This window comes from Ursus americanus, chromosome 27, assembly GCF_024610735.1.
Source record: "Ursus americanus isolate L20-20 chromosome 27, mUrsAme1.1.p, whole genome shotgun sequence".
NCBI lineage: Eukaryota > Metazoa > Chordata > Mammalia > Carnivora > Ursidae > Ursus > Ursus americanus.
Window position 1 is genome coordinate 19,175,690 of NC_142153.1, and position 15,776 is coordinate 19,191,465.

Genomic DNA, 15,776 nt, shown 5'->3' on the forward strand with positions numbered 1-15,776 from the left:
ACCTTTATGGTGGATTTCTACTTCTTTTTAAAAATTATTTTACTTTTTACAATATTGGGTCTACAGAAGGAAAGAGAGAAACATGCTTGCTATCTTGAACTAGTAATAAAAACGTAAATCCATGTGGACTTTTACCATTTTATGTTAAGAGCTGATTTTATTTTGCTACTAAGCTTCAACAGCTCTCCCTCAATCAGTCTCATTCATTCATTCACTGAGTGGCCTCAGTGTTGGGAGCCATCCGCACCTCCAGGAGCACAGGATCGGGTAGTGAAGGGAGAGACACATAATTATAATGCAGCGTCATAACTGTGGTCATAGAGATGTGCACAGGTGCTGCGGGGAGGATGGAGGGGAGGGAATGACTGTTTTCATATGGGAAGTAGAGGAAGACTTCACAAAAAGACAGTATTTGAACCGGGTCTTAGAAATTAAAGTCCAAAATTCATTACGTAGAGAAAAGGCATTTTAGGCCACCGCAATAGCGCCTGCACAGGCAGGGAAGGGTCGGAGATCAGAGGATGTGTTTGCATGTGGCCATGCATGATAGGAGGAGGAGTGGCAGGAAAGGAGGCTGGGGAGGTAAAATATGGCCAGATTATGAAGGGCCCTGTACAGTGTGTCCTGAAAATCTGGTTTGGGATGCAGATCTCTGTTGCAATGGAGTTGGCTCATGAATTCAACTGACATCATATTCTATCAAGATTTAGTTTACTGTTAGTGATAAATCAGGCTTTCTGACATAAACGTTTCCATCTGCTTTCTTAACATTTCTTCTTTATTCAGTATGTTTGCAGTATAGAATCCAAATTACAGCACTAGTACAGATTGAATTAGGGCTGAAAATGCCTGTAAGTTTGAGATTTTAGAAGTTTTTTGGTGGGAGGAAAAGACTTTTAAGCAGTATCGAAATTATCTAAAAGGGCAAATCATGCTTGATTTTGTCTACACAGTTTTAACTGTTTTTGCAAATTTCCCGTTCAGTTTATTATTTTCTGAAACTTAATTTTCTTTGTTTTTTTTTTAGTGGACAGAAAACTGCAGAAAATCAACCTATCCTCCTTCTGGACCAACGTGAGTAAACATCAGATGTTCAAAACTGACTTTGGTCTTTGTGGAGAATTTTCCCTATGTAATTATCTCATAGAAGTAACAATAATGAAGAAAAATTTAAGTCATCTTTTCTATCTTGAGACAAAAAATTTTTTTTCTTCTGAGACAGATTTTTTTTCAGGTTTGTGTATTATGTATTTGCTAAGACCCTGGACAGATATTGAAATACGCCATGACTGAAATGCCCATTTCTAGTCTATCAAAATCAGAGAGAAAAAGAATTTGCATTCTCCAGCAAATTCTGTCAACTGCCAAGGATTTTTTCATTCTGACAAATGCAGAGCTGAACCGTGGCTTTCTGTGGTACCTGAATATAAACCACCAGATTATATTGGAAGAAAGGGTAGGGTCTTACATGTGAAACCTTCAAGAAATAACCCCTCGGCATGATAATCAAAGCTGTCAAGGACAAAACAGGATTAAAAAACATAAGGGAAGGGCCAGTGTCATATTTTAGTGCATTTAATGTTAATATTTTTAATATAGGTATATGGCCTTTTCAAATCTTTTGTGGCTAAATGAGTTTATGAGAAAAGTGTAAGAATAGCCCACCAGCCTAGAGAGTACAGGATGTGGAAAAGAAGAGAAAGGTATATGGAAGGGTAATCTTTTTTTGCCCTGCTTTCCTTCTCTCTGAAAGTAGCCTGCTGCGGCCGGGGAAGGGAGAGTAGAGCTTTAACCTGTTAGCCTTAGAAATAAAACTGCTGGTTATTTTACCAGCAAACATGGGTTTACTTGGAAAAAGCAGAGAATTGCAATCCAGGACAAGCAAGCTACAGCAAAACCATAGGGAAGCCTGCAGAACAAAAGAGGAGAACTCTCTTTTATAGAAGAAAGGGGGAAGTTCGGAAGGCTGTTCAAACAAAAAAGTCTATTGGAGTAAATGGCGTTTGAAGCGTAGTGGCTTTTCATTGGCTGAGTTATGGCGGTGTCTTATTGGCTGGGATGTTGCCAGGGCAGAGGGGAAAGCCTTTCTTCTTCCTCACGGGGTAGTAAAGTAGTATCTGAAGTACTATCAACTTGCAAGGCTCCTTTCTTTCTGCAGGGTTGTAAGTTCAAGCCCCATGTTGGGGGTGGAACTTTCTTTAAAAAAAAAATCTTCAAGAAATTAATTATAAAAAAATCTTTCTTTGAAAGCATCAGTGATCAAGAGTCAGGTTTTCCATATTTAGTGGTTTTCCCGCTCAGTGCCAGGAAGGACCTTTCCTGCTTGTCATGTTCTATGCAAGGAGGGAGGTGCACAACAGTTGGAAACCACTTAAAGCCACGTTTGAGTTAACAAGGAAGGTTAGTAGAGAACACTCAGGCACTTCCCATCTAAAGTCTGTATCTTCTCGAGGTCGTAAGTGTTGGAGATTTTCTCAGAGCATTGAACCAGCATCATCTTATTAGGTACATTGTTTTTTTTTTAAAGTTTGATTGGAAACAAAATACAAAACTTAAAATAATTATACAAAACAGAAGAAGTAACAGAACTTCAAATCGTATGATGGCTCTAAACTAGGACTCTCGGTCTGAAAGTAGCCAACTGAAATATTTATTGGCACTGATTCCAACTTAGGAGAGAGGTGTTCCCTCTGAAGGCAAACATAGACTCATCTATGCCTCCTGGAAGTCTCTGCTTAAAGAGACGATGGAAAGAATAGTGAATATTGCCAAGAGCACACACAGTGCATTTGTAAGCATACAATACAGGTATGTACTAACACTTTGTTAGTTAAATGCATGTAAGTAATGGGAATTTTAGAATTTCTGGTAGGGCCAGACTGTTTGGTCCAAACCAGAGTCTCTTTTTATCAAGCCAACAATAATTAGGTTTTCAATATCGTTTCTCCCTCTCTAGAGTCAGTTGTTGGGTATCTCTTCCCAGTTTTTCTAAATAATTATCTGGGAGAACATCCGTTTGGACCGTGACAGAGGTTTGGCTATTGGTCTCCTTGAGAGCAGCATTTTTGGTGGAAATACCAGTGAGGTGGTTTTGTTTGGCCTCCAGGGAGTCAACTCTGGTACGCCCAAGAACCTTATTAATAGAGCAGCTGGCAAAAGTATGACATCTAGTACATTTTGGACATAAGAGTCATTTTTAACCTTATTCCCACTGGGGGTAAGGACATCTCATTGTTTCCATAATATTCCAAAGTGATGAACTGTCCAAAGGCGTACTGACTGTCGGTATAAATGTTTGTGCTTTTAGCCTTGGCTAAGGGACAAGTTTGAGCAAGGGCATATATTTCCGCCTGTTGGGTACAAATAGCCAAAGGTAGAGATGCTGGCTCAGTGATTTCAAAAAGGGGTTGTGATAGCATACCCCACACAGTATTTACCATTTACATCCTTTAAGTAAGAACTCTCAGGAAGTCATGAAAAGGCTTGCCTTGGTTAGAAGAGTTTCTTACAAATTGTCATTAGGGGTGAAAAAGTCATGTCAACAATCATAAGGGATATCATCTGGATCTGACTGTAGTCCTTGTTTGGAGATCAGATGGCCTAAGTATCAAACTCGAATTTGAGCAAGCTGCTTCTCCCCTCCCCCACTTTGGAGACTTTATTTTCCTTTAAGGCTACAAATTTTACAGGAAGATGTTGTCTCCTGTGAGGGAGTTTGAGAAGTCACCTACATATTTTAACAAAGTAGAGCCTTCCCAAAACTTTCTGTCATCCAAATCAGCTTTTAAGGTTTGTGAAAAGTAAGAGGGGGGTGCCTGGGTGGCACAGCGGTTAAGCGTCTGCCCTCGGCTCAGGGCGTGATCCCGGCGTTCTGGGATCGAGCCCCACATCAGGCTCCTCCGCTATGAGCCTGCTTCTTCCTCTCCCACTCCCCCTGCTTGTGTTCCCTCTCTCACTGGCTGTCTCTATCCCTGTCGAATAAATAAATAAAATCTTAAAAAAAAAAAAAAGTAAGAGGGACTCTGTGAAACCCTGGATACATATCATCATCTGGCTGTATTGCTGTTCTTGGGGAAGCCAAGATATTGGCTATTCTCATCAGCGAGAATACTAAAAAATGTACTGCATAGTTAAATATAGCAAGCCTATGGGGTGGGGGTGGGGAGGTCGCCAGTCACTTTAGAAAACGCTTTATGGCTTGCCTAGTTCCCTTAGTACAGGGAGCATAAGAAACTTGGTGTTTCTGAAGATCCTCAGCAGACTCAACTTTAAAGAGGCAGGTTTTAGCAGGTTCAGGAGAAGGAGCAGGGAGCGTTTCAGAGGAAGAAGGAAGTTCAGCAGTGAGAATAAAGGAAAATGGCCCCTGCCGGGTGTCTGGAAACAAAGAAGGAGGAGGGGAAAAAGAGGTCTCAGAAACCATTTTGACTTCTTTCATTTGTTGTGTCAGTTAATTTAGAAATAATATCTTACAAAGATACTGAATCCTTTTCAGAAGCCTCAAGGTATCATCTAAAACAGGCATCCCATTTAGGTTTTTTGTTTGTTTTTTAGTAGCTGTGCTTTCTAATTTACTTTTGGGTCAACCAAGTTTGGGGAGATCCAAAGTTCCCCATAAGGGCCAGTGAAGTTCTAAATTACTTTTGCTTAACTAGTGTATTTAGTTATAAATGTACATGCAGAGGGACCATAGTTTTTAAACATAGACCAGCTGAAGTCCCAGTAGGGCCCGGGGACCCTCAAAGCATTTTGATGACTGGGATCCCATTTCTTAGATGTTTTTCTCTAAAGAGAAAACATGCTCAGTAGCACAGTTTCAACAGGAACAGCCTGTTTCCAAAAGGCATCAGACGAAAGGCCAGTATGCTTCCAGTAGGAACAATCCGGTTCCAAATTGGAGTCATACCAACAGCTAGTGCATATCCAGCGGGCATAGTCCGATCCCAAAATGAGTCAGTTCAGAACAGCCCGGTTCTACACAGGAGTTGGTACAGTTACAACAGGAACACTCTGATTCTGTAAAGGAGTCAACAAAACAAAAACACAGACACAAAAAAACAGATCCCGAATAAAGCCTGGAGAGCTTGAACATGAAGAGAGAGGAGCTTGAATCCCAGGGAAAACTTACCCTCCAGCCCCAGGATTGTCAAGAACGCAGGGAGCCCAGGTGGCTCTGTGGTTTATTGGCACCTGTTTGCTCACCAGCCTTGGAGTTGCTGGGGGTTTTCTCTGGATTCCACTTCTGATCACCAAGTAATGTTAACCTTCAAAATAAAGCTGCCAATTATTTTGCCAGCAATATGGGTTTATTCAGGAATAGCAGAGAATTATAGTGAGGGACAAGCAAGCTAGGGCAAAACCATAGGCAAGTCTGCAGAACAAGGAGAGGAGCGCTCTTTTCTAAAGGAAAAAGGGAAGTTGAGAAGGCTATTAAAGTAAGCCCGCTGGAGTAAACTGGGGGTTGGAAGGATAGTGGCTTCTCACTGGCCAGGCTGTTGCTGGGGCAACCTTTCTTCCCGGGCTGGGATGGTAGAGTAGTATCAACTTGAAAGGCTTTCTTCCTTGTTGGGTCTGCAGTTGGGCAGGAGACCTACCCTGCCCGCCCCCGACTGCAGTCTAAATGACGTTTTCTTTTATTAATTTTCAGAAACCAGAAATACCAAGATGACGTTCTTGCTTTTTGTAGCATTCCAAATATATCTATCGTACTACACTTGCCTAAATGACGTATTCTAAATAGCTTCTGCCCCAGATACAATGCCGCTGTAATACACGAAATTCTTTTGATTTACTCACTTTTCTGTGGGAAGAGGCAAATATTTGGCAGGAAGTAATCAGTTTCTATGTCATCCTAAAGCCAGTGTGCCTTCCAGCCCTCTCTCTAATGGCTTGCTCTCTGGAGGTCTTCTTTTGTGTAAACACGGGCAACATCTTGGTCTCCAGTGCCTTATTGATTACATGCATCTCTTGACTGGTCTCACTGCCCCAATTCATTTAACACATAATGAATACCCTCCATGTTTAAGGCTTTTTTCCCCTACTCCCTTTCACGGGTGCCTTACATGTGTCTATGAATTGATTACCCTGCAAACCTTCCCTGCTTGGGCTTTTAACTGGCTCCAGGCTGCTGAGTGTACGTATGTGTACACATGTGTACAAAGACATGTGTACAAAACCCACATGTACAGATAAACACATTTACTCCTATTTATCTACCCATACAATGTAAATATCTTCGTCCTGGTATTTCTCCTGGATTCCTTCCTACTCCCCTAGGCTGTTGTAAAGAAGAGTCTTCCATTCTGCTCTGATCCTTTCCTCTGAACTATACGTGTGTCTCAGGATGTGGGAGGGGGGCATGGTATTCATGTACCCTTGAACGACAACAAAATCCTCTTGTACATTATTTTTGATCAAGTGCGTCGATTCCGGAGGTATGCACGGGCATCTGTGAGGGAGGAGAGAAACACCTGTTTATCCAGCCTGACCAGTCACATCAGGGCTGGAGATCAAGGGACTGACAGCTGGAGCACCCCTGAATCTATCCAGAGGCCATTAGCATTTATTTTCTACTGCTCCCTGGCGCTTAGCATCTGCCTTCTTCTTTGCGTGTGCGTGTGTTGTGTCACTTGGACTAGTTTCCGAGCCACCTGTGGAGCCAGGTGGGTTCAGTCACTTCTTAATAGTGACTGTGATGACCTGGGCACAGCAGATGCTACGTCTCCAACATAAAGCAGTGATGTTTATTGTTGGCAGTAAAGTAGGAAAATATTCTATAGTAATGACTCTTGGTTGAATACCGATACTGCTGAGTATTTTTTGTGTATTTCATGTAATCTTCACTGCCCTCAATAAGGTAGATACTATTTATTCCTCCAGGAAATTGAGGTACAGTTGTTACAATACAGAGATATTTTAGAAAAATGTTTAATGAGAAGTAAAATGTGGAATCATGGCTAAGCTTCAGTTATTAAAATGATTTTGTTAATCAGTTTCACAGTTCTTTCAAAGGTGGAGGTGTTATTATAGAGAGGTTTTGGGGTCTCCCCATGCCCACTGAATCTGATCCTTTGCTGTACTAAGTTTATTTCCTCTCCATTTCTTCTTTGGAATCCTTGAGCCTGCCCAAGGCTCTTGACTGAAGACGAATAAGGAGATTAAGGTGGATATAGGTTTGGGTTTTGTTGGATATTCTAAGGGGAAGAGCAGCTGATAGGAGTTCAGAAAACCTGTCTTAGGGTAGTACCACACATGTGCAGAGCTCCAGTGGCCACTGCATTACCCTTGCTCCTAGACATGGAAATCTAAGTGCGTGCTGGCAGGGAGGGAGGCCATTAGTAGCACCCGCCTGTAATAATAACAAGAATTATTTTTTTGAATTATGGGACCAAATTTTGTGTGTGAAATTATGACCAGTCGGAAACTGAGTTAATTTGTTTTTATGTTAAGCTTTTTTCTAGGAATTAAGTATCATAGTTTTTAATACAGAGATCAGCTCCTGTAGCTCACACCAGCATGCACCTTATGTTTCTCTGGAGCAGAGAAGTAGTAATGGAGCAAATGCTGGCTATTTTTAGGCATAGGTCTAAGCTGATAAATCACTGAGTGGCACACCCTTAGAGGCTTAGTAGCAAGAGCCGGAAGATAATGTTTCTGTAGTTACAGAGAACAGTGGTAGAGAACAGGAGAACAGAAGAACAGAAGCATGAGGAGAGAGAGGGAGCATGGCAGGAAGAGTCTCATGACTGAGTTGAGTAGAGAAGGTTCTTGAAGCTGGTCATGGGAAGCTAATACGTGCTGCCACTTCTGGGGGCTTAAAAGGTGACCTTACTGAAGCCAATGCTGGAGACAATGATTTGGCAGTAGTGTGACTGTCTAAGAGGGAATTCTGAGACTGGGAAACCAACCAGAGACGTGCCCAGAGCCAGAGATTTAGGAGGGCAAAAAAGGCAGATACTTTCTACCACTGAGATTCAGATGACACGAGGCTCTTGAGCCAAAATTGCTTCTTTCACATACCACCAATTCACCTTAACCTTCCAGAATGTATAACTCTATCCTGAGATTTCTGAAATTATGTGTGATTGTGTATACAGCATAGGGCAGAAACACTAGCTGGGAAAATGAGCTTTTCTGCAGACTTTGGTTTGAGTACCAACTTCTGTGTTATTGTTAAGAATATGCCTCTGACATACGCACCTCGCTGTAACTGTCTAACCCCCATCAAAAACTGCTTTCGACGTTTCACGGTGCTACACCTCTCATTACAGCTATAGGGGTACAGTTCCATGGTACACCATAAATCTCGACTTACCGCCCTACAAAAGATGGCACGAATTGATGGCTGACAAGGCACCAGCGGTATGCTGATTGTTAAATCTTCTATTTCTGACATTACTGAACATAATTGCATTTTTAAAAGAGCATTTCATGAAATTACACACCAAGTATTTTAAGGATATGATTTTGATATTTTTCGCCTATTAACAATAATAGAAGAAATTATGCCATTTTTCTGTAGCTTCCTGGTCTTTTTACTTGCCTTTGCCTTTGTTTCTTTCTATCATCTGCCTTTTTCTGATTAATTAATAAAATAGCCTGTTAAAGATGTGTGTATATATTAGATGAAAATATTTTCAAATAGCACTCTGTTTAACTATGTATGGAGAAATCAAAAGGTCTCTGTTTTCATTTTACCAATATTAATCTTAAATGTCAACATTTTTTATGTCTCTTATAAATTAAACAATTTATTTATTTTTCAGCTACGGATTATAGTGAATTCCCTGAGGGATCTAGTAAATGCGTTTGTGCCAAGTGGAAAAATTATGCAGATAGTGGATCAAAAGTTGGTAAGAAATATCATTTCCCACGAAAAATTTTAAACACACGCACATCCACATATATACACAGAGTTCAGCAAAGGCTCTGGTATTTCTTTAAAGGCGTATTTGACAACTTCTCCTAAGGAGCTTTTGGGCAAGTTTGCATTTATTCTAGACCACTGTCAAAATTTAGAGGGACTTAAAATTCTGGGGTTTTGGTAATGCATGAATAACAGGACACAAAATAGCATGGCGAAATTTGGCACTTAACTGCCCCTTAATTTTTTTTTTTTTTTTTAAAGTATGGACTAGTTACAGAACAGTGAGCACATATATATTTCGTCTGGGAGTATGGCCTGTCCTTCCCCTTAGACATACAGTTGACCCTTAAACAGCACAGGTTTAAACTGGAAAGGTCCACCCACACATGGATTTTTTTTTTTTAATAAATAGAGCAAAGTACTGTCAATGTATTTTCTCTTCCTTATGATTTTTTTTGACATTTTCTTTTCTCTAGCTTTTTAAATTTTAAGAATACAGTATAAAATACATATAACATAGGAAATGTGTGTTAATTAACTGTTGGTATTATTGGTAAGGTTTCTGGTCAACAGTAAACTGTTAGTGGTTTTGGGAGAGTCACACATCATACGGAGATTGTCAACTATACAAAAGGTGGTCACTCCTAACCCCCCTCATTGTTCAAGGGTCAACTGTACTTACATTTACAAGTTCAGTATTGAAAATTTGCTTTTTTTTTTTTTTAAGTACTTGGCCTCTGTATCTCAGGACACCCAGAGATTTTTCTACATATGACCAACAAACATACTCAGTCCAGCTCTGTACGTAATGGAGTCCCTCAGTAGCTGTGACCGTTGAAATTCACTTGGGTTGAGTGTTTCTTGTAGCTGTGTATTCACCAAATCAGTTCATTTTCCCCCTAGTCATGCAGGAAGACTCTATTTCTTCAGCTCCTTTTTAATTTAGGTGGAACCAATGGAAAATCTAGGGCCTGGCCCTTAGAGCCCTCGAGAGATCCTCTTCACCGTGTTTTGGTCATTGCCCTGAGACCCTCAGTGTTTTGCAGGGAAAAGGATTGGAGAGGTCACCGAGGGCCTGGGGCACGTGTTTCCGCATTTATGACGTTTGGGATGGGGTAATATTTTGTTGTGGGGGCTGTCTGTGCATTGCTGGATGTTTAACAGCATCCCTGGCCTCTACGTGCCAGGTGCACCCCTTCATTTGTGAGCACGAAAAATGCCTCTAGACATCATCAGATCTCCCCTGGGGATAAAACCACCCCTAGTTAAGCACCATTGAGTCCTAGAGACTGCATGCTCTAGGCATATCATCCCTGTGACACTGGCACCTGCCAGCCACCAACTCTGTTCTCCCTCGTATTTATGCTTTCAGAGTCTTTGATTAAGGGTCTCCTTCACGTGTATACTAACCAGACCTCCCCCACATACGAAGGTTGGCAGGAGCAGCAGACAAGAGGCCCCTTCTGTCCCCCTATTATGCCAGCAGGGATGGTACATGCCCAGGATTGGATTCAGACAACATTGGGTTTTTCCCCCTTAAACGTTGGATTTTAGGATTGGCTCAGTCACCTAATAACTGTATCCTTTGACATGTTTCTTAAGCTGTGAAACGTCAGGTTTCTCATCAGGGAGAATACGCTAATGCCTATTTTATATGGTCATTGTGAGAATTAAGTGAAATACTGTATATAAAGCACAGGGCCTGGATATGATAAGTGGTTGATACATGTTCAGTAAGTCATCTTTGTTGGTTAAATTGGCAGGAATATCCCACTTGTGTAATGCTTTGAATTCCTAAGGGGGAAGAGAAAATAGGCTTAGGTCACATGACATAAACACCAAGTCGGTGACAAATGAGACTTGCAGATTTTAAGCTTGTTATTTTATTAGCGAGAGACTGTGAGCCTAAATTGTAATCTCACTTTTAGTGGAAAGTTGCATTTGACAATAAAAGTATATGTCCACCGGGATTTTGCTCCTGTGTCCACTGTGGGCTAACAGACTGTGATAATGCGTCTTAGCCTGAGAAGCCCATTAACCAAGACAGAAGGTTTTGTGAATGACTAGAAGGCAGAATTGTCTATATGGGTTATGTATAGTAATGAGGATGCAGTGCCAAGGTGAGACGGTGAGTTTGGGTGGAGATAAGGAGTACTTGTTGTGATGCGTTTGTGGGCCATGTTAGGTCATCCAAGGGCAGTTATTCAAGTTCCCTCTTTTTTTTTTGGAGAACAGGGTGAAATACAAGGCAGGAAAAAACAGACATAGATAGGTCTTGGCATAATACCTGAGAACAGTTGAGTTTAAGGGAATAAAAGCAAGAGTTAAAGAATGGGGGGTCCAGTATTGAGTACTAGATAGAGTCTCCTAGAAATACAGGACGTAAAAGAGCTTTATAAATCACTGTTTTCACTTACCATGGAAGGAGCATCTAGAATATATTATGTGTAAAAGAACCAAATCTCAAAGCAGGTCGAATGATTGATAAATTATTTGTTTTCCAGCCTGGCCTACTTGGCAACTTCCCTGGTCCTTTTGAGGAGGAAATGAAGGGGATTGCAGCTGTTACTGGGATACCTTTAGGTAAAGTTCACTTTGTAGCTTTTATAAGATTTAATAAAGCACTTTAAAATTTTTCTATTGAGGTATGATCTACATACAGTAAAGTGCATAGATCTCAAGTATACAGCTCAGTAGTTTTCAAAATGCATGAATGCATGTAATCACAACTCAGATCAAGACACAGAAAATTCCAGCAATCCAGAATTCTCCGTCACGCCATCTCACAGCTAGGACTGCATCCCCAAGTTAACCGCTTATTCTGACTTCACCATACAAGAGCCTCATGTACACGGTGTGAACTGTCGTGTCAGGTTTATTGTACTTACCCAGAGTACCAGAATCGTCTGTCTGGAGTGCCTCTCCAGAGTAGTATGCTACCGTATGAATAGGGTGTTTGGTGATTTCAGATATCAGGAATAAAGCAGTTATGAATGTTCTTGTATCTGTCTTTGATGGACATGTGTGCTGCTTTCTGTTGGGTATGTACGGGGTTACGGGGTAGCTGTCTTTTAGCCTTGTACACTCTGCCAGGCAGTTTCCCAACGCGGTTGTATCCACTGAAGCGGCGTGGTACTCCTTAATACTTCTCCACCCGGTAGCGTCAGTATTTTTCACTTGAGCCATTTGGTTGAGTGTGTAGAACCTTGTTATTGTGTCGTTTGCTTTTTCTTGATGACTAGACGATTGTAGAACTATTGACCTTCCCTTTCATTGGTTAGTGTTTTGGTTGTTTTTGCTTCTTTAAAAAAAACCGTTAAAAAAGATAGTTTATCTCTCTTTCCTTCCTTCCTTCTAAAGGTGCAATGTTTGTTACAGTCTTTTGTGCATTTTTCGTTGGTTTTAAAACATTCTCTTTTTTTCAAGTTTTTAGTTTAATTCCACGTAGTTAACACAGTGCTATATTAGTTTCCGGGGTAGGGTATAGCGATTCAGCAATTCCATATGAACACAACAAGCGCCCTCCTTAATCCACCCACCTCCCCTCTGGTAACTATCAGTTTGTTCTCTATAGTTAAGAGTCTGTTTTTTGATTTCTCTCTCTCTCTGTTTTCCCCTTTGCTCATTTGTTTTGTTTCTTAAGTTCCGCATAGGAGTGAAATCATATGGTAGGTATTTGTCTTTCTCTGACTGACTTATTTCACTTAGCATAACACACGCTAGCTCCATCCATATTATTGCAAATGGCAAGATTTCATTCTTTTTTATGGCTGAGTAATGTTCCATTGTGTATGTGTATACACACACACACACACATACACCCTGTATCTTCTATATCCATTCATCATTCAGTGGACACTTCGGCTGCTTCCATAATTTGGTTATTGTAAATAATGCCGCTATAAACATTAGGGGTGCATGTATCCCTTTGATTCAGTGTTTTTGTATTTTTTGGCTAAATGCCCAGTAGTGTGATTATAGATTGTAGCGTAGTTCTCTTTTTAACTTTTTGAGGAACCTCCACACTGTTTTCCACAGTGGCCGTACCAGTTTGCATTCCCACCAACAGTGCACTTTTTCTCCACATCCTCACCAACACCCGTTGTTTCTTGTGTTGTTGATTTTAGCCCTTCTGACAGGTGTGAGGTGATACATCATTGTAGTTTTGATTTGCATTTCCTTGATGGTAAGTGATGATACCCTCTTTTCATGTGTCTGCTGGCCATCTGTATGTCTTCTTTGGAGAAATGTCTGTTCATGTCTTCTGCCCAATTTGTAATTGGATTGTTTGTTTTTTGGGCGTTCTTTATATATTCTGGATACCAACAGTTTATTGGATATGTCATTTGCAGATATCTTCTCCCATTCTGTAGGTTGCCTTTTAGTTTTGTTGATTATTTCCTTTGCTGCGCAGAAGCTTTTTACTTGACGCAGTCCCAGTAGTTTATTTTTGCTTTTGTTTCCCTTGCCTCAGGAGACATATGTAGGAAAATGTTCCTATGGCCAATGTCAGAAATTACTGCCTGTGCTCTCTTCTAGGGTTTTTACGGTTTCTTGTCTCATGTTTAGATCTTTAATCCATTTAGAGTTTATTTTTGTGTATAGTATAAGCAAGTGGTCCACTTTCATTCATTTGCATGTAGCTGTCCAGTTTTCCCAACACTATTTGTAGAAGAGACTGTCTTGTTCCCATTGGATATTCTTTCCTGCTTTGTTGAAGATGAATCGACCATATAATTGTGGGTCTATTTGTGGGCTTTCTGTTCTGTTGCATTGGTCTACGTGTCTATTTTTGTTCCAGTACTATACTGTTTTTTAAATTTGTTTTTTAATTTAAATTCAATTGACATATAATGTATTATTCATTTCAGAGGTAGGGCAGTGATTCATCAGTCTTATATAACACCCAGTGCTCATTACATCACGTGCCCTCCTCAATTTCCATCACCCGGTTAGCCCATCCCTCCACCCTCCTCCCCTCCGGCAACCCTCAGTTTGTTTCCTAAGGTTAAGAGTCTCTTAATGGTTTTTCTGCCTCTCTGGTTTCATCTTGTTTCATGTTTTCCTCTCTCACTGTTTTGAACACTGCAGCTTTGTAATATAACTTGAAGTCAGAATGGTGATGTCTCCGGCTTTGCTTTTCTTTTTTCAAGACTGCTTTGGCTGTCCAGGGTGTTTTGTGGTTCTGTACAGATTTTAAGATTGTTTGTTCTAGTTCTGTGAAAAATGCTGTTGGTATTTTGATGGAGATTGCATTGAATGTGTAGACTGCTTTGGATAGCGTAGATGATTTTAAGGAATTCTATATATATTCTGGCTACAAGTCTTTTGTCAGATACACGCATTCTGAATATCTTCTCTGTGGCTTCGAGTCTGGGGCTTGCATTTTTACTCTCTTACTGGTGTCTTTTAGTGAGTAGAAATCCTTAATTTTAATGAATTCCAATTTAATTTAATGAAAAAGACTTTTCCTGCCACCCAAATTTTATTTTTGAGCTACCAAAGTGATAGAGTTATTTTAAGTAGCCAGTAGTACCTTGTTTTTTTTAACAAGAGAGATGATTCAAAATTTCTGAAAATCAATAATATTTATCAACAGTGATGGCTAGGTTTTTTATTGTTTTTTGCTTCTTTAAAAAAATGATGTACGGGGGCCTGGGTGACTCAGTCGGTTACACATCTGACTTCAGCTTGGGTCATGATCTCAGGGTCCTGGGATCAAGCTCCGTGTTGTGTTCCCCACTCAGCAGAGAGTCTGCTTGTTGTCCCTCTTCCTCTGCCCCTTCTCCCACTCATGTTCTCTCTCTCTCTCAAATAAATAAATGGCATCTTAAAAAAGTGATGTGAAAAGATGGTCAAGGGGCGCCTGGGTGGCACAGCGGTTAAACGTCTGCCTTCAGCTCAGGGCGTGATCCTGGTGTTCTGGGATCGAGCCCCACATCAGGCTCCTCTGCTGGGAGCCTGCTTCTTCCTCTCCCACTCCCCCTGCTTGTGTTCCCTCTCTCGCTGGCTGTCTCTATCTCTGTCAAATAAATAAATAAAATCTTTAAAAAAAAAAAAAAAAAAAAAAAAGAAAAGATGGTCAACATACTGGAAATATATTCTTGCAGCCTATATGAAAAAAAAGTCTTTAATTCCTTTATTATGTAAAGAACCCTAGCAAATAAAAACCACATATAAATATCTCGAGAGAAAAACGAATTGAAAAGATTAACACATGATTTGTAATAAAGTAAGAGCAGAATCCTACCAAAATGCAAGAAAAATAAACATTAGATTAGGATGGGAAAAGAATGTTAAGCTTAACATGTTAACATGAATGTGATAAAGTGTGCTGTGTATCTTTATTTAATGGAAATAAATTGTTTTGTTTGCATATAGTTGATACACAGAGTTGCATTAGTTTCGGGTGTACAGTGTGGTGGTTCAGCCCATCACTGCACCTTGTGCTGTGCTTACCACGAGGGTAGGACACGATTACAGTACCACTGGCTCTATTCCCTATGTGCTGTGCCTTTTTTGCCCATGACGTATGCCTGTTAATTAAATGCTTAGTGGTATTATTATACAGTTTTGGAAAAATATTCAAAAATCAAAATTTTTTAAAATGGATTTTCTTGGTAGCTCTGCACTAATTTTATTAATAGTTCCCGGATCTCCTTTCTCACCTTAGAAGTATTGTCACCTCTAAAAATGTGAGCTAAATACATGTTCAGTATATAACAAAGAGCCAGATGTATTAAGTTATCACATTCGAGGGGCACCTGTGTGGCTCAGTCAGATAAGTGTCGTTCGTGATTTGGGCTCAGGTCGTGATTTTGTGGGTTGTGGGATCAAGCCCGGCCTGAGGCTTCATGTTCTGCAGGGAGTCTGCTGGAGGTTCTGTCCCTGTACCCCTCCCCCAACTCAACCA

General features: G+C 40.5%; 1 protein-coding gene across 1 annotated transcript in view; it reads left to right on the forward strand.

Moving 5' to 3' along the window:
* ASAH1 (N-acylsphingosine amidohydrolase 1) overlaps positions 1-15,776 on the forward strand; it is a 38,458-nt gene that overhangs the window by 12,919 nt on the left and 9,763 nt on the right. Inside the window, exons 2-5 of the mRNA XM_045779366.2 lie at positions 1,028-1,074; positions 8,268-8,358; positions 8,763-8,849; positions 11,368-11,446. Coding sequence (XP_045635322.1) covers positions 1,028-1,074; positions 8,268-8,358; positions 8,763-8,849; positions 11,368-11,446 — 304 coding nt within the window. The remainder of the gene's footprint in view (positions 1-1,027; positions 1,075-8,267; positions 8,359-8,762; positions 8,850-11,367; positions 11,447-15,776) is intronic.